General features: G+C 36.8%; 1 protein-coding gene across 1 annotated transcript in view; it reads right to left on the reverse strand.

The window, feature by feature from the left end:
* LOC107762314 (phosphoinositide phosphatase SAC3) overlaps positions 1-22,009 on the reverse strand; it is a 34,197-nt gene extending 12,188 nt beyond the window's left edge. Inside the window, 14 exon segments of the mRNA XM_016580660.2 lie at positions 1,072-1,260; positions 1,543-1,656; positions 1,844-1,965; positions 2,866-3,089; positions 3,092-3,252; positions 5,003-5,131; positions 5,223-5,356; positions 5,591-5,688; positions 5,766-5,953; positions 9,070-9,146; positions 17,868-18,090; positions 20,148-20,313; positions 20,397-20,601; positions 21,242-22,009. Coding sequence (XP_016436146.2) covers positions 1,072-1,260; positions 1,543-1,656; positions 1,844-1,965; positions 2,866-3,089; positions 3,092-3,252; positions 5,003-5,131; positions 5,223-5,356; positions 5,591-5,688; positions 5,766-5,953; positions 9,070-9,146; positions 17,868-18,090; positions 20,148-20,313; positions 20,397-20,601; positions 21,242-21,346 — 2,135 coding nt within the window. The 5' untranslated portion in view covers positions 21,347-22,009.
* Positions 22,010-23,188: the final 1,179 nt, after the last annotated feature.

A 23,188-nucleotide genomic window follows, 5' to 3' on the forward strand; every position in this document is an offset into this window, starting at 1 on the left:
TTGAAGTGCGTGACCATCTCATTTAAAAGCTCAAGCTTTTAGATGAGATGATCACACACTCAACATGGTATCAGAGAAGGTAGAGGTAGTGGGTTCAAGTCTCACCGTCACTCATTATCAAAAAAGAATTTTCACATGCTTGGACCATGAAAAAGAATCAAGCTTGCACGTGAGGAGGCGTGTTGAAGACAACTTATTTTTCACGTACAAATGATATCTATTAGTTGGAAATAGATTTAATTATTGTTAGAGAACTTCTAATACTATTATTGTTACTATATATTAGTGCTATCAAAGACGAAAAGCGCAAAAAAGTTCTAAGGTATGTTGGGGCTTTAAGCCCAAAGCGCAAATAAAGCGTGAGATTTAAGGAAGAAAGACGCAAATAGAGTAAAACTACAAATATGTATGTGTAGTTCAAGACTAAAATCTATAAGCATGAATACCAAATATATGGACAAAAAAATTGAAGAGAATTTACGATAAAGTGAAATATCAATTGTTTAGTGTCGCCTCTTCAGGATTACGCTTATTGGCAAAGAAAAGCATGCCTTTAGCACCTTGATGACAACATTGAAGCGCCCGTAAAGCGAGACGAAGCGCTCAACGTGCTTTGAGCCTTGCTTTAGGGCTTAAGCGTGCCTTTGATACTATATATATATGTGTGTTGTATGTAAAACTTATTTTTTGCTTTTATTTTATTTGGTATGATAATGACATGAGTTGAGCTTAAATGGAGAAGTGATTACTCATATAAGCAACCCTAAAGTTGTTTGAGAATGAAGTGTAGTTGTTGTTGGGGAGAAGACAATGGGGTTAAGTGAGAACCCATCTCAGAACGACATGACACGATTTTCAGGTCAAAGTTGGAGCTCCACATATACAATAAGAGCAAAAAAGGAAAAAAGTAGAGAAACAACTAACAAATCGTAATTGCACAATGATGTTGAGAGTAGTCCAAATTAGCAAGTCACTAGATAATACATTGCAAAACAAGCTATGGATCCATAATTGCACAGAATTATATAGATGCATTACTTAATACACTTCCTTCAATCAAATATGCTGTACCTTGAATATGTCAAATCACTTCCACAAGTTGATATTTCTGGTGTCGATTCAGAGAGCACTTTGCTCCCTTCTTTTGACTGATGAGACAGGTTAGACTTAGAAAGACCCTTTCCAATACTGCGAGCCGATATGGGAAATTGGCTTTCATGAAGAATATTCCCATCTGAGAATGATCTTTGGAAGAGCGACCTGTTTATCACCATAAGAATATACAGTTAACCTTTACATACTTTAAAACAGCAATTACAGGAAAAGATCAAGTCAGTCTAGGAGGTGCATTTCTGCCATCTCTTTTGCAACACATTATCTCAGCGTAAATTAATTAAGCCCTGAAAATCCAACGAAATATCGCAGTATTTGGAATGAAAAAGATTCATCAGTAACTTTCACAATATTTGTATCATCCTAATCTGGATGACAAATATCTAATCTAAAGTTAAAGGCATGACACCACAGCTTTGACAATTATACCTTCCATTGTCACCAGCATAGCTCTCCCCATTCCTACCCACAAAGTAATGCTGATCGGAGTCCAGTTCCCATATATCACGTCCACCCTCTTGCGGCTGAAAGTGTCCCAAAAACCTGCTCATAAAATGTCATCAAAATGTCAAGTTGCAGACCACAGCCATTTTTCATATTATCTGAAATTTCGAGCAAGTGGGCAAACAGAATATTGAAAGAAGAGAAGTTGAACTTAAAAGATTGGAACAAACTAGACCACTCACTCAGACTGCATTGGCACATAAGAATAGAAAGAAAATGAGCTTACACATTAATAGCATTTTGTTTTTCTGTATCCATGTAGGCATTGCTGTAATATCTCTGAAGAGTTCTAAAGAACTCCTGCGATTGAATTGCAGCTTTCCACTGGCCCCTCTTCGCTGAAAATATCTACATGACACATCACAACGTTGTCAACTAACCCAAGCTTAAAATATTAACATTGGGTGAGAAAAGATAAAACCTACATGTGTAGATAGCCCTGGGCTTTGTTTCCATTAATATCAAGGAGGCGTATAATAGCTAATAAAAATGACGCAAGAATGACTAAATTTTGGGTCCCTATCATTCTCTCTTAAGTTTCATTCTCTGACTGCTGCATCGTATCTTCTATTTACATAAAAAAGATCTATTAGGTCACTGGTTCTAGTACAAGTCAAAAGGTTCTTTCCTTTCTCAATTTGCAAATGAGATGAAAAACAAAACAAAAGAGAAAACAGAATTTGGATGTACAAACACATGAACTCCCCACCCACGCACCCCCTGAATCGACATTATGGAAGTTGCTTGTAACAATAACTTCTATGATATTTTTCTTCTTATTTATTTTTTAAAAAAAACTTCTATGCTATTGTTATCTACCATGGGAGTAGAGTCAGGATGGTAGTGTGGTGACAACATAATCAGACTCCAGCACAATTCAAACTTCAAAGATGATAACTGAAAGATTTATAAATTATCTACCTCATTAATCATTAACGCAAATGTTTTTCATCACAGTCTAGCCAACCTAATAATGTACAAAAAGAAAATTAGAGAAATGGAAGATTGTTTCATAATAGCAAGAATGATGAAGAAAACCATAAAAGTTCTCTTATTTCATCTGTATTTTGGTGTAAGGAAAGAATCTTATTAATTGATAGTTGGACAACTTAATGGACGATGGTGAATGACTCCGGTTGTGTCATTTTCGCAACTTATACATATTTTTGACACCTATATTTTCTAAATGAAATTATTGATTCATAAAATTGCACAAAAAGAAAGGAAAATGCTAAGCACTAGCTTTACCTTGTTGTGAGCTGCAGAGCCACCATATTGATGAGCAAGTGTATCACCCATCCTCTCATAGAACCCCATTAATTCTTCTGCCAAAGGATCATCAAGGTCTATCTTTGTTGAATTTGTAACTCCTAAAACATGGAGTTGATGACCCAAAGCAGCCAATCCATATGCATATTGTGCCACATTAGTACGATCCAGACAATCTATGCAATTTGTCCTTAGCACCCCCCTTGGAACATTGGTGGTTTCATTGAAGGATAGCCATTACTCACATTATTACATCCACTAGATTTTCCCTCTGAGTTATCTGAGTCATCGACGTCATTATTATATTGTTTCTCAACATCAGGGTCAAAATGTTTCAAAGGAACCATATTACTAGCAGCAGCATTCCTGTGCCACATCATTGCAACTATTTTTAAATACAAGTCTAAGTGGCTCAAGCATACAACAGAAAACCTAATGTATATGCAATTCAACTTTATCCATTTCTTATTGACCTACTTTAAATGGTAGCTCACATCAACATATAAGAAGCATATTTTTTCGTATCATCTTTGGGAAACACGGAAGTGCAGAAATTCTATGCTGCATCATTGAATATGGTAGAGCTTTTTGACTCTTGTCGTGAACCCAATGACTTGAAAGATAACATATGGAATCAAGAAAATGTATAGCAAGGATTTATATAAGGAAGCAAATGATCCAGACGGTTGTACTACTGCCAAATGAAAGAGGCTGCAGAGAAGCGAGTGCAATTGTAATATATGAAAAGAGTCGTACCAGACGTTGAGTGTTCATCATTTAGGAATAGATGTATTCACATCCCCTATTGGGAACAAGAATCAACGCACAAGGATAGATGATGCGGGCTCCATTAGGAAATGTTGGAAAGCAACTTAAAACCAGCAACTAATAGTCTAAAGAGTCTTCCCCTACGCCTTCGCATTCAACACAGCTTTTCAACCACACTAGGACCTACTTATGTATAAAACATCTGTCCCTTTGTCCCATCTCATAGGATAAAATCCGATCCCAAGGAAATATTATATATAGAATCTAAATTGATGATGAATAAATACTATAGATTTTAAAAAGAAATCTATTTATATGTTACCTTTTCAAAAAAACAAAATAGATTTTAAAAAGAAATAAAAAATCAATATGTTTCATTCTTATATCAAGTTAGCAGTTTATTTTAAAACTAACTACTTATTCATGTATATTGTATATCACAGTAATTCCTTCAAGTATAAGCCCATCCCTTCATCATGCCATCCAACAATAATGGGGACTAAAACCTAAATCTTTTGCAGCATTCCTCCACAAATTCAATATCAAATCAGCACAAGTTTTCCCTTCTGCAGCGCAATCATATGGCTAGTGAACCTTCGCCTGTCTAGATTGCAGCGGTCATGGGCTTGACCACTTAGCACTTCAAATATGACAAAACCAAATATGTCAAATGCCAAAAATGAGATGTCCCAAAAGTTTCAGCCTATTGCCATCTTAAGACAATTATACCCAGCTAATCAACTGAGATGACTGGCATAACATAATCTATTGTGCTTTAGCAATTCCAAGTATATTGGTTTTCTCGGGGATAATTTATTGGTGTGTGTTAGGATGTATGCTACCAATAACTGATCCAAACTTCAAATACATGAAGTTCAAGAAACGACGGTCATTACCACCCTCTTGATGCAATTTGGCAAAGATTTACATTCATTCATCCATAAAATTTACAAAAGCCTCTAAGAATGGATTAATAAGGGGATCACTACCCGAAGGAGGATAGTTAATGCACACTACGCCAAAGAGGAAAACAATTTTCCTAAAGATTCAATACCATGACAAATAATAATACAAAAGTGATGGGTTTTCTGACTGCTGCATAGAGGAATAACTACCAAAAAGAAGTAAATATGCAAGAAGAGGGATAAACATCATTGAGAATGAAACACCATAAGAAAGATTAGACTTTGCTGAAGATAAGGAATTGAATAACCAATTGGACATGATGTAAATAATCAACTCAATTGTATATATGTGCTACCACATAAACTGATAAAAGCAGGTTATTTGTATAGAAATTATGTCTTACAAGTGCTTGCAGATTTGTCAAATGGGATGAGAAACTTACTCAAATATGGGCCATTTCAGACATCCCTCAGATCTTAAGGCTGGTGTTACTTGACAATAGAAGAAACCAGTCAAATTCAATGCATATGTAGCCACTTTTCCCAGAGAAAACAAGACATTTGTAGCTTTGCTGGAAAGGGGAAATAAGAAAGAGCAAAAGTTATAGCAAATCATATCTTTGAATAAGAAGTTAAAGAAACAGAAATGAACAAGTCAAATACCTTCGTGAATGCTTGTTCAAATCCCAGTGGAGAAATCTAAGTCGATTCTCCTCAGACAGATCTTTATTGATGTATTCAATTGCATTAGCAAATTCGGTGCGAAGGATAGACTCCCGAGGCCTTTTTTCTTGGGTCTGCCAAAGAATTTCACAGTAGTGAGATGCTTTCTTACTTATTCACCCTTCTTTTAGCAAATTAGCATGCCTAATGAGCTAGGGTAGGGGTAATCAGGTTGTTCGGGAAGAAGGCGCTCTGCTCCTAAGAAGAAATGCTTTTACTTACCCCTTAGGACATCATGACAGTATAGTTCTGATCTTTTGTCAGATTATTACAAGAGAAAACAACAGACTGAGAAAAGCATCCCTCACCTTAATCAGATCCAAAATAATGATGGGGTTCCCATATCTCTTAGCAAGATCCTCGAAATGAAGTCTCGTAGCTTCATATGTCTGGTCCCTCTTTGACACTAAATGACAAACACTAAATTAACCGAACAGCAGTTTTAAATTCTTACAAAGGGAGCATGAACTTGCTTGAACATACATATAATATCGGGCTTGATATTTAGTCGTGAAGTTTCCTGAGACCAAAAGAGCGGGATAGACCCACGATTTTGAACAGCAGAACTAATATGCACTGGGAAATCTTCTGGAACATCCTCAAATAGAATCTGCTCAGTCTCAACATCATTTGCAACTCTACCCTTTTCATTTACGCCTCGTTTCAGATATCTAGAAAGGAAGGGGAAAAAAAGAGTTAGCACCAGAATTGCAGAGTAAGCACCAAGAAGAAAGACAGTTATGATGTCCAGATGAGAAATATAACTAAAGAAGACTGATGGGAACGCCCAAGTAGTAGAACAGAAAACTGAAACCTATAGCATTGCATAATAGACCATGCTAAGAAAGTACAACACAATCACCCATTTAAGAGGTCCAATAATAGAAGCCTGGGCATCTTTGTACAGTAACTCATAAAGTTATGCTGCAACCATGTTTGCTCCTGTAAACATAAGCTATAATAGCTCATTAGTAGCCATGTAGGCTAAGCTATTAACTGCCAACTATGGATTGAAGGCACAGATCATACAGAAAATCAGCTAACTTGCCAAAATAGAGTACCTTCTGCAGATGTAGACTAATCTTGAGAAAGTTGAGAAGATAAATTGTGAATACTTTTTGATAGAGACAAATTGTAAGTACTTCTACACACACACTACAAAAAAATTTAAATACAACAACTCCCCCACCCCCAAATATATTATACATATTATCCATGCAGAGGCCCAAAAGCATATGTATATTTTATAATGAGAACAGTACATATTAAACTGTTTAATAGGGCAGAAAAAGGCTAATATACAGTAACCAAACAGAAGATATGACATGTCATTTTCCAGAATGCATGACTGAAATAAATTATAGTCAGTTCTAAAAGTTATCACTAGTGACAAGATTGCAGAAATTGTCACCCCCCAAAAGAAAGATAAAAGATTAAAAAGTAGTGGATGAGAAGACTAGATCCTTCAATATGGGAGGGAGGGTTATGATAAGGAGACTAGAGGCCTTCCATATATCCCTGTTGGAATGGCTATGGACATCCGCAAATACAAGGAATGCATAAAAGAGAGAGGAGATATTTGATAAATATGGGAGATTGAGTAATGGATTAAGCAACAAGCCCTTACGAAGTAAGCTTCTGCTAAGGAATTATGAAAGGGAAAGATTCTCTCTTAGTACCAGTTTTTTTTAATTAATGAAGTCTTTCTTAGTACCAGATGAGAAGGGCAACTAGTTGGATGAGAGGTTTAGATACTTATTCCTGAATGAAGCATCTCCATGCCACGCGTCTATGCTATAACAAGCAATAGCTTAGCATCACCACTGGTTCTTCATTACATAACCCATCTTGGGAAGTAAGCATCCCAAGAGATATTCAGAAATGGGAGGGGTCAGATTACCCGATCTCTCGGTACGGATCCCTAGGGTACAGAGAAATGTGTGTGTTTTCACTTAGCTTAGGGGTGGAGGTCGGTCGGTTCGGTTCGGTTTTCATGAAATTCGGTTCCAATTTTTTATTTATTGCACCAGTATCCGAACTGAAATTAGTTCGGTTTTTTTTGTTTTTACTAATTTGGTTCGGTCGATTTTCGTTTTGTTCCGGTCGGTTCAAGTATGTCAAAAAATATTCAAAATTGTATAACAGAACGAAGAACGAAGAATTAGTAGCATCAATACTTACTGCACACTAAAATGTCCAGATCTTATCAGTTAAAGCACTTAAGCTTGAGCAATTATAGAGAAAGTGCAGCAACATGCATCAACTGTAGTAAACTCAACAAAATGAAACATAATAGATCTCGTCATTTTATCTTTAGTCAAGCAAAAGAATAGGTAAAGTGTTGGCTAGTCTGTCAAATAACATTCACGGGCATGTTAAGCCTAGGGAACGGAAGAGAACGCAAGGAGAACTGGAGAACAGACGTGCCCTTGCAGGCTTGCAGCAGCAGGATATCCAATAACGCCAAATTCGGCAATTATTACGACTGGTGAATAGGAAAATAAAAAATGGAATTGCAAACCTACTCTAATTATTATCCGTTGGGCTTGTTAGTTTTAGATTTCAGATATGTGAGTAAGAAAATTGCATTGGGCTTCAGCGTTAGACTTCAGTTATGCCATATGTGGTTAAGGAGAGGAGAGCCCACCAGAGCTTATTAAGAAAACTTTGGTTCTTCGGTAAACCGGAAAACCGCAACCCCAAAACCGATCACCGAACTGAACATCAAACTTTAGAAAATTATAAACCGCAAACTGGCCGAATACACCGAACCGAATAAGTCGAAATTATCGGTTCAGCTGGTTTTCCCAGTTCGGTTGGTGTCATGTCCACCCCTACTTAGCTAGCTATGAGTGGTTGATCTCAACGACGGAGAATATGAGAAAGAGGGAGATTAGTTGTGTCAGTTGCTGCTTCATGTGTAAATATTTAGGAGAAGATGTGAATCATCTCCTTTTATATTATCAGATAGTCAACTATCCTGTTTGTGGTGGGAAATCCTAAGATGGCTTGGACTCCAGACGTGATGTCCGGTGAAAGAAACAAAGTTTAGCTGGAGCTTCAAAAGACAGAAGAGAAGCAGGGCATGGGATGTGACTCCTCTAGCACTTGGTACAGAGAGAAACACTAGAGCATTTGATGGAGTATAGAAAGATTCTGCACACTTGAGGAATAGCGTCTTATCCCTTTTTTTTTGCGCACCCACAAGGTTCCTATATGTATAGAAGATTAAGGTTTTTTTTTTTGGTAGAAAACCATATTTTTTGTAACTTCTTTTTTTTGGGGTATACTTTTGTATATTACTTTAGCAGAAAAGGAATAGGGTGATGTTCCAAATTGAAAGAAAATTTAAGATGAAGAAAGATTTATGATCCACTTGTACCTTTGGCTCAAACCTCCACTTCCAACCAAGAGGTTGTGAGTTCGAGTCTCCCCAAGAGCAAGGTGGGAAGTTCTTAGAGGGAAGGATGCCGGGGGTCTATTTTGGAAACAGCCTCTCTACCCCAGGGAAGGGGTAAGGTCTGCGTACACACTACCCTCCCCAGACCCCACTAAGTAGGATTATACTGGGTTGTTGTTGTTGTACTTTTGGCTCAAAGAAAGAATATCACTTAGTATAGACTGTTGGTTAGACTTTTTAGAAGATCAGTAGCACACGTACTCACGCCATATATACTTTTGACGTTGCCTTGGTGAATCAATGGAGTTTTGACTTATTAAAAAGAAAATAATAATCTGACAACAATAATAACAAGTTATATCATCTTGAATATATTCAACTGTTTACCTGGTACCAGCATAATGACGTGAACGTCTTGCTATTAGAGTCAACTTGAAGTCCCGCCCAGAGAGAGACAAAGTATCCTGAATTCACCAGAATAACTACATTAATGGCACATCTTAAGTATGCAAAATAGAGTAAGTCACAGAATGTTATTTGGCAGGGCTGCTCTTTGGAAACAAAAAACCAATCTAAGTATCAAACCATCAAAGTAACAGTGAGAATAACTTATCAAAAAAAGTAGCAGTAAGAATAATGTATTATGCTTTATACAAAGCAGCCTCGCATTTCAATCCCATAAACCTTCTTAAGTAGCAAATTATGTGGCAGCATGCTAACAGAGCTACATAATGCTTGGCCATTTTGGCTGTGAAGGCTCTTCTGGCTACCTAGATTGCATTAACTCTGACAGCTTTAGAATATGTTTTTACCAATGAGACAGCTTCATACGAAAGTTGATGATGGGATTTGTCCAGGACAAGAACAATCCAACCAACTTCAAGGTAGTAACAGTAATAGAATTTATGCCCTCTATCCCAATTTAGAAACCCCATTCGATAGGGAGCGACCATAGAAGTTAAGAGTTTCAACATACTTATCAAAAAAAAGAATTTAGAATTTCAATACATTTTAATGGGTGCGGGTTATTTATATAAAAAAAAACGTAAGAATAAACGACAGAAGTGTAAATAAAGTTGACTTTTGAAGAGCTTGAATATTATATAGAATAAAAGTCCACCAATAGTACCCATTCACTGAACGATGGAAATGTACATAAAGTTGACTTTTGAAGAACTTGAAATTATACAGCATAAAAGTCCACCAAAAGTAATCTCACTATCTTAATCATGCCAATGTAGATTTGGTTTTCTGGTTGCATTACCTAGTGCTAGCTTTGTATTTTCGCTTTGGTTGTCAGATTGGTTTGCTTGTTATTGCCCCTCTCCTTTTCCCTTCCTGAGCCGAGGGTCTAGCGGAAACAGTCTCTCTGTCATTAAAGGCAGGGGTAAGGTCTGCGTACACTCTACCCTCCCCATACCTCACTTGTGGAACTACACTCGGTATGTTGTTATTGTTATTGTTGTTGACCAGCCCTACTTGTCTTATAAGCCAAAACTATAGAAATTTCAATGTGTAGGAGCAACCCTTAAAGGAATAAGCAAGTAGGCAGGCACTTAAAAGTGCCGAGCCTCTGGAGTTCTGCATGAAATTCCTGAACCTTTTTTTTCCCGACTTTTCCCCTTTTCATATCCATAGACCAATTTCCCTCACCATTCACCAGGTGAGAACAGCCTTCTGTTTCCTGCTGTCTTTATTATTTATGCTACATTTAGATAGTTAGTAGTTGTATAAATAAGTATAGTCCCACTTGGAATAGAATTAGTATATGTATTGTGTATTGTTATAAATAGAGGTCCTTGTATTATAGTAAAACGTATCAATAATATAATTTCTCATGTATTATTTCTCACATGGTATCAGCTAAATTGCTCTGACACGGCAGTTTAGGTGCCGCACCCGTGTCGAGACGACACTAGTATGGGTGTGAGAGCGGGATCCGCATTGGATCTAGTCAAACAATTTTTGGTACTTTGACCACGACAGAAGGAAAAATACGAGATGAGATACAATTTGATTCCCGAAAGCAGAACCAAAACTAGGGTAAATTTGAAGAAAATAGCATATCTTATCTAGGAAATCAATTTTTTACTTATCTACAACTTGAGAATAAAAAAGAATCTACACTTTACAAGCTATATGTAAGTATTCCATAAAATTTCTCATAATTTAAAGATATTTTTATATTTTAAATTATTTTTAGCCGGATCCTTGCACCTGTATCCGCACTGGAATCCGTATCCCCGAATCTTAGAATTTACATCTCGAAATTCGACCTCTAAATCCGACCGGTGTCAGGCACTCGCACCCGAGTCCGAGTAACTTACTTAGGGTATTAGAGCCTTGGTGAGAAACATTCGGGAAAGAGAACTCCGCCAGACAGTCGCCGTGAGTCAATTTACATGGTTGTTATTGCGTCACCTACGTTTCCGTCAGTGTTGTGCTAAAACCAACACCACCACAAGGTTCTCCACCCTTCGACGACCAAACTCCACCGGAAAACTACCCCCCACGTGCCTTCACGTGCCTCCCATAAGTGAAATTTTCCGGCGAGATCGCCAGCGCATGAACCACCTTCCAGTCAGAAACTTCTTTTGGACAGCTTACTTGCGAGGCTATTTCGAGTATGTTCATCCAAGTTTCATCAAATTCTGACCTCTTTTATTTTCCGGAGTTGTGCAGATTTCTGCGACTGCTCAGTTTCCGTCGAACTACAATGTCTTTTTCTTCACTGTGAGTTACGATTGTTATTGATTGTCTCTGCTATTTGGTCCAACAATGTTTTTTGGACTTGACGTTTTTGGTTCTAAAAGCACGGGTTCTGAAAACTCAAGTTTAATGATACTTCGGAACCCTTAACGGGAAGTTCAAACTACTTAGCATGGGCTTCTTCTGTTGAATTGTGGTGCAAGGGTCAAGGTGTTCAAGATCATCTATCCAAGAAGGCTAGTGATAAAAATGAAAAGGCCAAAGCACATTGGAAAAATATCGATACTCAGTTATGTAGTATTCTATGGCGATATATTGATTCCTAGTCACACAGTGATCTCATCGCAGACAACTGACTCATCTGTTCTCGCATCCCAGTGGAAAATCGGGCATCTCAAACTATGCACAATAGATGAGGAGGTCGTTTTGGAAGGTCTCGGCCCAAGTGTTCTTATTGTAATAGGCTTGAACACACCCATGAGGTGTGTTACTCTTTGCATGGTCGACCACCTAAAAATGTTCATGTTGCTCAAACCGAGACTGCAGGTAACTAGGGGTTTTCTTTATCTGAAAGGGAATTAGTGAGTTCCTTCAATATCGAGCAAGTAAGCAAACAACTCCACAAGTAGCCTATGTTGCTCAAACCGATACTTCTGTTGCAGGTAATTCCTTTGCTTGTGTTTCCCAGTCTACTACTCTTGGACTGTGGGTTATGAACTCAAGCGCTTCTGATCATATTTCTGGTAATAGGTAACTTTTGCCAAATATTGTTTATTCACTATCTCTTTCCAATATTACTTTAGCTAGCAGTCTCCAAACAAAAGCAAAAGGAGTCGGACAAGCTAATTCCCTAGTTGTCTTTTTAATCTTGCATCTGTTAGTTGGTTGACTCGTGCCCTCCATTATGGTATATATTTTATTGATGACTATTTTGTTATGCAGGACCGCAGTACGGGACATACGATTGGCATAGGGCATGAATCACAAGGCCTTTACTGCCTTGACTCACTCAATCCTTCCACAACATGTCTAGTTACAGATCTTGCAGACCTAATTCACATAGGTTTGGGACATCCAATTTTATCCAAGCTTCAGAAGTGGTGCCTAGTTTTTCTAGTTTGTCTACATTAGATTGTGAGTCGTTTCAACTTGGGAAACATACCCGAATCACCTTTTCGCATAATGTTGAGACTCATGTAGAGTATTTTTTTCTTTAGTTCATTCTGATATATTGGGTCCTAGTAGAGTCCGTTCAACCTTAGGATTTCGTTAACTTGTTTGTTTCGATGATAATTACTCAAGATGTACTTAGATTTTCCTTATGAAAGACCAGTCTTAGGGTGTGTTTGGTATGAAGGAAAACATTTTCCGAAAAATATTTTTCAATTTTCCCATGTTTGGTTGGCTTAAATGTTTTCGAAAACATTTTCCTTATCAATTCATTTTCCTCCAATTGGAGGAAAATGTTTTCCTTATCAAGAGAAGAGAAAACATTTTCCAAAGCTCCTTCTCAACCTTCCTCACCCTCACCAACCCACCTCACTCCCTCTCCAAAAAAAAGTTTTCTTTTTTCAAATTTCAGTTTTTCCGTTACCACCCACCCTACTACCCCTCCATCCCCTCTCCCCCGGCAAAAAAAATATTTTTTTTACCTTAATTTTTTTTTTGCAATTTCAAATTTCTGTTTTTTCATTTTTCTGCACCACACACCCCACCCCACCCCCCACCTGCCCCCTCTCCTCCCCCATCGCACAAAAAAAAATTACTTTTTTTTGTAATTTAAATTTCTATTTTTTCGTTTTACTGCCCCCAGCCCCGCCCCCTGCCCCCCTCCCCCCTCGAAAAAAAATTTAAATATATTTTTTAGTTTTAATTTTATTATTTATCGGTTTAAAGGCTCAAAATTTTACAAGTTCCAAAATTATGAGTTCGGAGGTTTATGTGTTTGGAAGTTTACGGGTTTAGAAATTATAAAATTTACGGGGTCGAAATTCCGCGGTTTTGAAAGTTTAGCGGTTCGAAAGTTTATGAAATTTGTGGGTCCGGAAGGTTGTTGGTTTGAAAGATTATGGTTTCATGTTTATTATACCTAAATTATTTATGAATACTCTTGAGAAGTCATTTTCCTTAATTTGCGTACCTAGCACCGGAAAATGAATAAGATTACTACTTGTTTTCCAAGAAAACATTTTCCACGGAAAACATTTTCTGTTATACCAAACACACCCTTAGTTACTTTCTATATTCCAGAGTTTTTGTGCTGAAATCATAAATCAGTTTGGCGTTCTCATTAGCATCTTTCACAGTGGTAATGCCTTAGAATACTTATCCTTTCAATTTCAGCAGTTTCTCAATATATTATTCATCAGACATCTTCTCCGTATATCCCTTAGCAGCATGGGGTAGCAGAGAGAAAGAATAGGCACCTCATTGAGACTGCTCGCACACTTCTCATTGTGTCCCATGTTCCATTGCGTTTTGGGACGATGAAGTTCTCATGCCTTATTATTTGATTAATCGGCCGCCTTCATCTTCTATCGAGAGTTAGATTCCACATTCAATTTTGTTTCCTCAGTCACCCTTATACTCTCTTCCCACTTGTGTGTTCGGGAGTACATGCTTCTTTTATAACTTAGCTCCCACAAAAGATAAGCTAGCTCCTCGTGCTCTCAAGTGTGTCTTCCTTAGGTATTCTCGAGTTCAAAAGGGATATCGTTGCTACTCACCCGATCTTCGTAGGTACCTTATGTCCGTAGTCACATTTTTTTAAGTCTCGGCCTTTCTTTACCTCTTCTGACCATTTTGATATATCTAAAGTCTTACCTATACCGACTCTTGAGAAGTTTACTACAGCTCCTTCTGCATCCTCGGCCTTAGAAGCCTTACCAATACCGACCGTTGAGGAATCTAGTGTTGCTCCTCCTAGATCCTCAGCTACTGGAACACCACTCTTAACTTATCGTTGTCTCGCGTCCAGCATCATGCCCAAATGATTCATGTCTGCACTTGACCCTGCTCTTACTGCAAACTTGTCTCCCCCTAATCCGCAGATTGGACTTCGGAAAGGCATACGGTCAGACTTAATCCAAATCCACATTATGTCGGTTTAAGCTACCATCGCCTGTCATCACCCCATTATGCTTTTGTATTTTCTTTGTCCTCTGTTTCTATCCCTAAGTCTACAAGTGAAGCACTGTCTTATCCAAGATGGCAACAGGCTATGGTTCACGAAATGTCTGCTTTACATGCGAGTGGTACTTGGGAGCTTGTTCTTTTTCCTTCAGGTAAATCTATTGTTGGTTGACGTTGGGTTTAAGTAGTCAAAGTTGGTCTGAACGGCTAGGTTGATCGACTTAATGCCCGTCTAGTTGCCAAAGGGTATATTTAGATATTTGGGCTTGGTTACAGTGATATTTTTTCTCTCGTGGCTAAAACAGCATCAGTCCGCCTTTTTTATCCATGGTTGTTGTTCGCCATTGGCTTCTCTATCAGTTTGACGTTAAGAATGATTTTCTTCATGATGACCTTGAGAATGAAGTTTATACGGAGCAACCACCTAGTTTTGTTACTAAGGAGAGTCTAATGGCCTCGTACATCGCTTGCGTCGGTCACTCTATGGTCTAAAGCACTCTCCTCGAGCCTGTTTTGGTAAGTTCAACACAATTATTCCGGAGTTTGGCAAGACTCGTAGTAAAGCTGATTACTCTGTATTTATCTAGTGATTTATGGTGACGATATTGTTATTACCGGCAATGATCAGAGTGGTATTACGTTGAAGCAACATCTCTTTCAACACTTACAGGATCTAGGCAGATTAAAATATTTTCTAGGTATTGAGGTCGCCCAGTCTAGCTCACGTATTGTGATCTCATAACAGAAGTATGCCTTAGACATTCTTGAGGAGACAGGAATGACAGGTTGTAGATCCGTTAACAATCATATTGATCCGAATTCTAAGCTTCTGCCAGGACCGAGGGAGCCGTTATAGACAGTACTGGTTGATAAATTAAACGGAAAAAGGGACAAAATTTCCCCTGAACTATTGGCCAAGGGCTAAATATAACCTCTGTCCACCTATCGATCCAAAAATGCCCCACCGTTATCTTTTCGGCCTATTTTTGCCCTTATGACTAACGGTCAATTTGAATTTTAAAAAATCATTTAAATTCCACATGTCATTTTATTACTGGTCCAATCCAATTAAATAAATGAAAAGGGGCCAAAATTGCCCCTGAACTATTGGCATGGCTTAAATATACCCTCCATCCACCTATTGGTTCAAAAAAGGCCCAGCAATTTCACTCACCTTAAAAAATGCTCAAACCCACCATAAATCCTTTTTCACCTTAAACAAATCTATCTTAGAATTTTTTGTCAATTTATAAGAAATTAAAAAAAAAACTAACTTTTCTTTATTTTGTTTGTAATCTGATCCTTTACCAACAATATAATAATACATTTGTGCATATATAGATAGATCTATATACATACATACATAGTAATCATAGAATTACCATATGTTATATAAACGGAAGCAACTAAATATCATAACCGAAAGCAAGCTAAATATCATAGTTCTTTCATAGGTCTTCTAGTTAGAAATACAATAAGGTCAAAGCTGCGAAAGCTAACATCTACACAATATGTTGGCCTCAAATTGAGATTATCCACAAGAAATTAATATTGACCATTAGGAGTAACGAATATGCATAATTTGATTTCTTATTTCTTGTGAAGGATTGGATGTCTAATAACTAATGGTCAGTCACTCACTAATATTACCCTATTAATTTCGGGCTAATTTGACCACTTGGGTGTTCACTAAAAAAACCTAAAGTCTTAATATTAAAAAATTAAGGGAGAGGGGGGAAGTAAAATAAAAATGAGCGGAAAAAAAATTCCGGTGAGATTTTATATTCTTCAGTCGGGTTAGTGTTTGGGTCGGGTAAGGTAGAAAACCAGGTATGAACCGATAGATGGACGAAGGGTATATTTAGCCTTGGCCAATAATTCAAGCGCAGTTTTGACCTTTTTCCATTTATTTAATTTGATTGGACCAGTAAAAAATGATACGTGGAATTTAAATAAAACTCTTTTTTAATTCAAGTTGACTGTTAGTCATAAGGGCAAAAATGAGCAGAAAAGATAACGTTAAGGGCATTTTTGAACCGATAGGTGAACGGAGGATATATTTAGCCCTTGGCCAATAGTTCAGGGGCATTTTGGCCCTTTTCCGAATATTAAATTACCTCACAGTGCTTAGACCTGACATTTCCTTTCCTGTGAGTGTTGAGTCAGTTTATGAATTCTCCCTATAATAGTCTTTGAAATGCAGTTGTCCGCATTCTTCGGTATATACAATCAGTTTCATGCAAAGAGTCATTGTGTGAGGATCGAGCATTGGGAAGGATCGCCTTCTGATAGACGTTCTACGTCTGGGTATTGTGTTTTAGTAGGAAGTAATTTGGTGTCCTGGAAGAGCAAGAAACAGAATGTGATTGCTCGATCTACTGTAGAAGCAGAATATCGAGCAAACGTCTGGGTATTGTGTTTTAGTAGGAGGTAATTTGGTGTCCTGGAAGAGCAAGAAATAGAATGTAGTTGCTCGGTCTAGTGCAGAAGCAGAATATCGAGCAATGGCTACGGCAACGTGTGAGCTAGTTTGGATCAAGCAGTTGCTCAAGGAGTTGAAACTTGGTGAAATCAGCCACATGGAACTTGTGTGCGATAATCAAGTTGTCATTCATATTGCGTCAAATCCGGTGTTCCATGAGAGAAGTAAACACATTGAGATTGACTGCCACTTCGTCAGAAAAAAGTTTGTGAAGTTGAATGATCGGCTTGCAGATATTTTCATCAAGTCCCTCACTGGTCCTCGTATCAGTTATATATGTAACAAGCTCAGTATATATGATCTGTATGCACCGACTTGAGGGGGAGTATTAGATAGTTAGTAGTCGTATAAATAAGTATAGTCTCACTTGGAATAGGATTAGTGTGTGTATTGTTACAAATAGGGATCCTTGTATTACAGTAAAACGTATCAATAATATAATTTCCCATGTATTATTTCTCACATCTACAACACAATGCCATTCCTATTCCAAAACCATCATTGCGGTCCCTGAATTTCTCTTCTATTTTTGTTGCATCGGTAGAGCCCCATAAACCAAAATCACAAATTAGCATTTTTAGATATGTACGTAAGAAAAACACCCCCCACGTTGGCCCAGATAACAGGAGCGCTATTAACATGATAATTCAACAGCTGGAAGAAAAATCAGTTAATCAAACAAGTTTGAGTGTATCCTTAACATCACCCCAGCCAAACAGAAAAGAGAAAAAGAAAGCTTGTGGAATAATATGGTTCTCCTTGCACTCTTTGGGCTATATCAGCAGGCCTTTTCGTGATTGTCTTTGTATATCCGCAAGAGTGAGAAGCAATGTAAAGTAATTTTAAATACCAGATGAATCACCTGCTTGAAGAATCCATAAACCAATGCCACTGTCCAAGTAGTGTTGTGAAGGAGATTTCGTACTGTACGCGTCAGATATTCATTCCAGACAAACATGGTCTCATAAATGTCTGGTCCAGTCTCATTATTGCACATGTTCTTCTGTAGACTCCTCATAATATGGTATGAGTAACTGAAGAAGAAGTCCTTCGTAAGGTCCACCATGCAAAGGAGTTTCTTGTACCTACACCATGAGCAGATCAGGACCAACCAATCATAAAACTAGTATAAGTTGAAGTCAACAAAAACGTACAAAGGCCTATATTCTTGAGGAAACCGACCATCCCTGCCCTCAACATCATAGAGAGAGAGAGAGAGAGAGAATCAACATGATAATTTCTCTTGCATATTAATGTATTTTATATCGAGTGGATTCAAATATATCTTAAAGAGTAAAATTGGGATGCTAATTTTAAATAGATGTTCAATAGAAAATTATATCACTCTTTTTAGCCACAGATTAAAAATAAAAATGTGTTAAATAAAATAAGATAGAAAGGAACAATATTTTTCTTTTTAGGTCAAAGTAAGCTTAGGTCGAAGATTATGCTAAAAAGTTAGATAACCGATCGTTTGCCTTGTTTATAACTATAGTTTTAGTGCACTATTTAGTGTTAGTCTTATATTGTCTTATTCTTATATTTTTGTTATTACATAAGGATCTCTATCATATAATGAAATAATTTACTACTACATACCAGATTAAAAATGCAGACCTATTAACAGTAAATCAGAACCAATAATTTGCACACAGGATCGAGATCCCTAATTAATTTTTTCTTGATAAACTGAAATAATTCTATTGGTGATGGGAAAAAAACTCTTGTATACAAGCAGTATACTAAAAAGTAGAGAACTTATGAGGAAATATAATTCTCTAGGAAAGACATCCGGTCTTTTATACACATTAGAACCTCATGAGTGCACCCAAAGAAAAAAAACGGATAAGAGGTAATTCCTCAAAAATGAACAAAATCATTATGTGTCCACTTCGAAAGCGCTCCCAATTTTCTATTTCTGCACAGCCCACATGCTAGTGAGCAACATCACAATTAGCATCCAACTTTTATCCAAGATTAAAGACAAATTGGAGTAGATCCAGATGAGCTTCAAACTAGATTAGATTATATGATTGAATTAGGTCTAGTCCAGATATCTAAGTTCCCAAACAGACCTTTAAACATACGGTTCATAGACAAAGTTATGTGGGGATTATGATGCAGGAATTGCAATACAAAATTAATAATCACTTTTTTTTTTGAAGAAGCAAAATTTAATAATCACATGATGCATATGTTTTTGGTGGACACTTGGTTCATTGCATTAAGAATGGGATATATGGTGCATAATACAAAAGTCTAAAAATAATTTTAACTTAAATAAAAATTAAGAAAGATAAAATCAATGTTTGATGAAGAAAAGATAAAATCAATGTTAATTTAGTCTTTTATGTGTTTTATCCTCGTAAAGCTAATCCTCATATAAGTTATCCCATGTTGAATTCTATATAAACTAATGTCGGCATTGTGGTATAAAATTATACTACTATCGCTTATACCAGAAATGACATGCCAAACAACCACAATACAGATTATCAAATTTTATACGAGATTATTTTTCTAATCCCGATAACCAAATGACACCTTAATGCATGAACTTTTCTCAAACTAAAAATGGCATAATTACATAGTGGCATTAAACAGACTCCACATTCCAGCTGTCAAATAAGCAAGAACAGCTGGAGATGTTAACACCTAAAGCTAAGAAAAACACGCGCATTCGAATTCTACCACACCAAAGCTCACTGTCAAGATAGTAAACATGATATTGCATTGACATATGAACCAATGACATTGACAGATGGTCCGATTTGGACCTGAATCTCAAATTTCTGCAGTCGACAAGGTCAGGAATATCGAGAGAGCGTTTGATGTACAGCAAACTGGGTTAAAATGCAATTAACCAAGGTGTACCACCAATGCAGGGGAACTGAGAAAGGTGGATGGTGCTTAACCTCCAGCTTCACTTGCAGGAAGTGGGAGCTTTCAAACTCATTTCAACATTCTTATAGTTTGCTGCCTAATCTTCTATCATTGGAGTAAAAAAGGGTGATTTCCACCAGTAACGAATCAAACAAAAAACAACCAGAATATATAGATGACTCGAAAAGTTTAAATTGTAATGGACCTTATACAACATCAATATCAGACAAAGAGAACCCAAACATAGAAAAAGACAAACCTGTTTTCACTCCTATAATTAACCATCTTTGACCTTGTTGCGGCATTTGGAAGCGGGATCATTTCACTCTTAGTGACAGCATACACAGAGTGACCACAAATAGCGCCAATCTCCCTCCTTTTCGTGATAAGAAGCATGTAATAAGGCCCCAGAAATTTGATGAACCCTAACAAAGAGCATAGAGATAACTGAAATCAGAAGAATGGAACCCTCTTGTATCTGAAAAGTTAAACCCAAGAATTCACATACCGACAATGCCGTAACAGGTAGTGACAAATTTCAGACCTCCTGTAGACCTGTTACCCTCGTGTATCCTTCTCAACAAGTCAGAGCACTCACGTTCAGTATAGGTAGTGGAATCTTCACGTATGTTAAGCTCATAAGGCTCCATCCTATCAATTTTCAACACTCTCCAGTGTGTTCTACTTTTGTCCCTTCCTATCATGTAAAATTTCTGTAACAGTTTTTTTCCAACGAATAAAAGTATGTCAAGTGAGAAAACTTTTATGAGAGAAAAGGAGAAGAATATAAATCATGGACAAGACACTACGGCGGCAAAGGACCCCAAATACACCATACACGCACAATGCCATTGTTCCATCATAGTCACTGCACTTTGAACAGATAAATATGGAAGGCTGTGTTATATTAGCATAGCAAGTTGAAGGTCACCTGACAGGTTATAGAAAGTCATTACAATTATTTGATTAAGAAGAAGGTACTAACAAAACAATACATGTCAGCTTGTGGAGATTTGACAGGCTCATTTTCGAATAAGGGAATGAAACGCCGCATAATTGCCAGGTTAAGACAATATCCTATGAATCAATACTAATTATAATCAAATATAATGCACTATTAGCACTCCATAAGCTGAATAACTATTATTATCCTAGAGGGAAGTCAAAATGGTCAAATATATCATAAGATCTTGATTCGAATTAGCTAAATCAAGTGATCAATCCGCCACATGAGATTCGAACTTGTGCAATGCAGTTTGACTGAGCTGTTAACTTTTGGACTGTCTTTAAGTACTTTCGACAGACTTTTAAGTACACCCTTTGATCCCCTGCAATAAGAAAATGAATTATTACCGATAAAGTTTGATAGAGCCTGAATTTCTGCATAAACCCTTGTCGAATTGGTGAAAACTGGTCTTGTTCCTGTTGATGTTGAGATTCCATATCACAAGCTGCCATTGGTAAAATTTTGTACTGATATCCCAAAATATGATACAATCAAAACCCGAGCCCCTGGCTCGGGAACCAACTATTCCAGCATTCAAATCCAAGAAAGAACCAAAAACCAAATCCAATTATATAGCAGTACATACACAACTCAAAGCAACAAGAATCACCACACACTTGAGTTGCTTCAAAGCTAGCATATTTTTTTGTTCTTAATACCCACAAAATGAAAAGGGCCCCCTTTGACTTAGATTGAAATTACACAATTCTTCTTCAGCTTCAGCTAAAACAGGAAAAAAACTCAATTTTGGGAACCCTAAATTGCATTTAAATCCCAAATTAGGGAATGATCATGGATCAAAAAGGAAAACGGTCAAATCTTTGATGAAACAAACAAAGAGGAAAGGGATTGAAGAGTAACTTATATGATGGGCTTTATAATTTTATATGTATGTAAACAAAGGAGAAGAGATGGAAAATGTGGGTATGTTCTAGAAAAGCTGAAAAACAACAGAGAGAGAATGAGAGCTAAGAGATATATCTGTCTCTGATGGCGATTATGATGATGATATAATAATGATATTGATGATGATGTTGCGTATTTTCTGGGGTTTTTTTTCTTTTTTCACATATAAGAGTATCATTAATATTAAATTGAAGAGTAGAATAGATCTTGCAATAGCCAAATTGATGGAAACCACAATTTTTTGAGGGTCGGAGCACGTATCACCATATTGTGGACGGTGAGAGGACCATAAAAATATCGGAATATACAAGCATTACTCTATGTTTTATTAGTTAATTAGTTAGCATGCCTTTACATAGTTTGAAGTAAGCATATGAGAGCTAGTAATTCTGTTGGATATTTGTATATCTTTCATCTTTTTCGTATTTCTTATATTTCTTATACTGTTGTTATTTTGTGTTATTTTATGGTATGTATTTTATATTATTTTATTATAAGTCTATTAATATTACTAATATATTGTCTCTTGTTGCTTTCTTGAGCCGAGTATCTCCTGGAAACAGTCTCTCTGCACCTCGGGATAGGGGTAAGGTCTGCGTACATATTACCCTCCCCAGACCCCACTTGTGAAATTATACTAGAATGTTGTTGTTGTTGTTGTTGTTGTTGAAGTAAGCATATGAGAATTTTACAGCATCATTTATAATCCAACTTGGAAGTCACTTGGTGGAAGTAAAAAGTAAATGATCTAACTAAAGTATGTTCTAACTTTCAAAAATATATATAAAATCTTTATAGCAGAGGTAAGATGATATCTTCACAAATTAAAAAAAAAAGTTGAATTTATTATAATAAAGAGAATTTATTCAATTTATATTTGAAATGATTACTAACTATATTTAACTGGAAAAACTAGCTCGTCTACTCTCGCTTTTGGGTATTCCCAATCTTCATAATGTAGTAGTAGCATTTTTACGGATCACGTCATTGCAAACATTGTATCAAATGAAAGTATCATTTTCTCATTGCTTTTGAATTGCTCGTTTCATAGCTTTTTTTATTGCTTGAATCTCAGTATTTATGGTTTTCCCAACTTATTAGAATCCAAAATTTATGGGCACAACACTGCCCTTCACAACTATCCACATAAGTCACATATTTACTTGTCTTGCTAAAGACAATCTATAACCCAATATTAGTAACAATAGAATTTCATCTTTGATATGCTTTTTTAACTCTAGTTGGAACTTCAACATATTTTTCTATACTCTCTACTCTCATTAATTCCATTAATAGTGTTTATTTCTAATGCTCCATTTGAGGAGGACAAACTCATTTAGAGTTTGACAAGTAATGGTTTGTTCTCTACCAGATCAGCTTATCAGTTT

The sequence above is a fragment of the Nicotiana tabacum genome, chromosome 18 (genome assembly GCF_000715075.1).
Source record: "Nicotiana tabacum cultivar K326 chromosome 18, ASM71507v2, whole genome shotgun sequence".
Classification (NCBI taxonomy): domain Eukaryota; kingdom Viridiplantae; phylum Streptophyta; class Magnoliopsida; order Solanales; family Solanaceae; genus Nicotiana; species Nicotiana tabacum.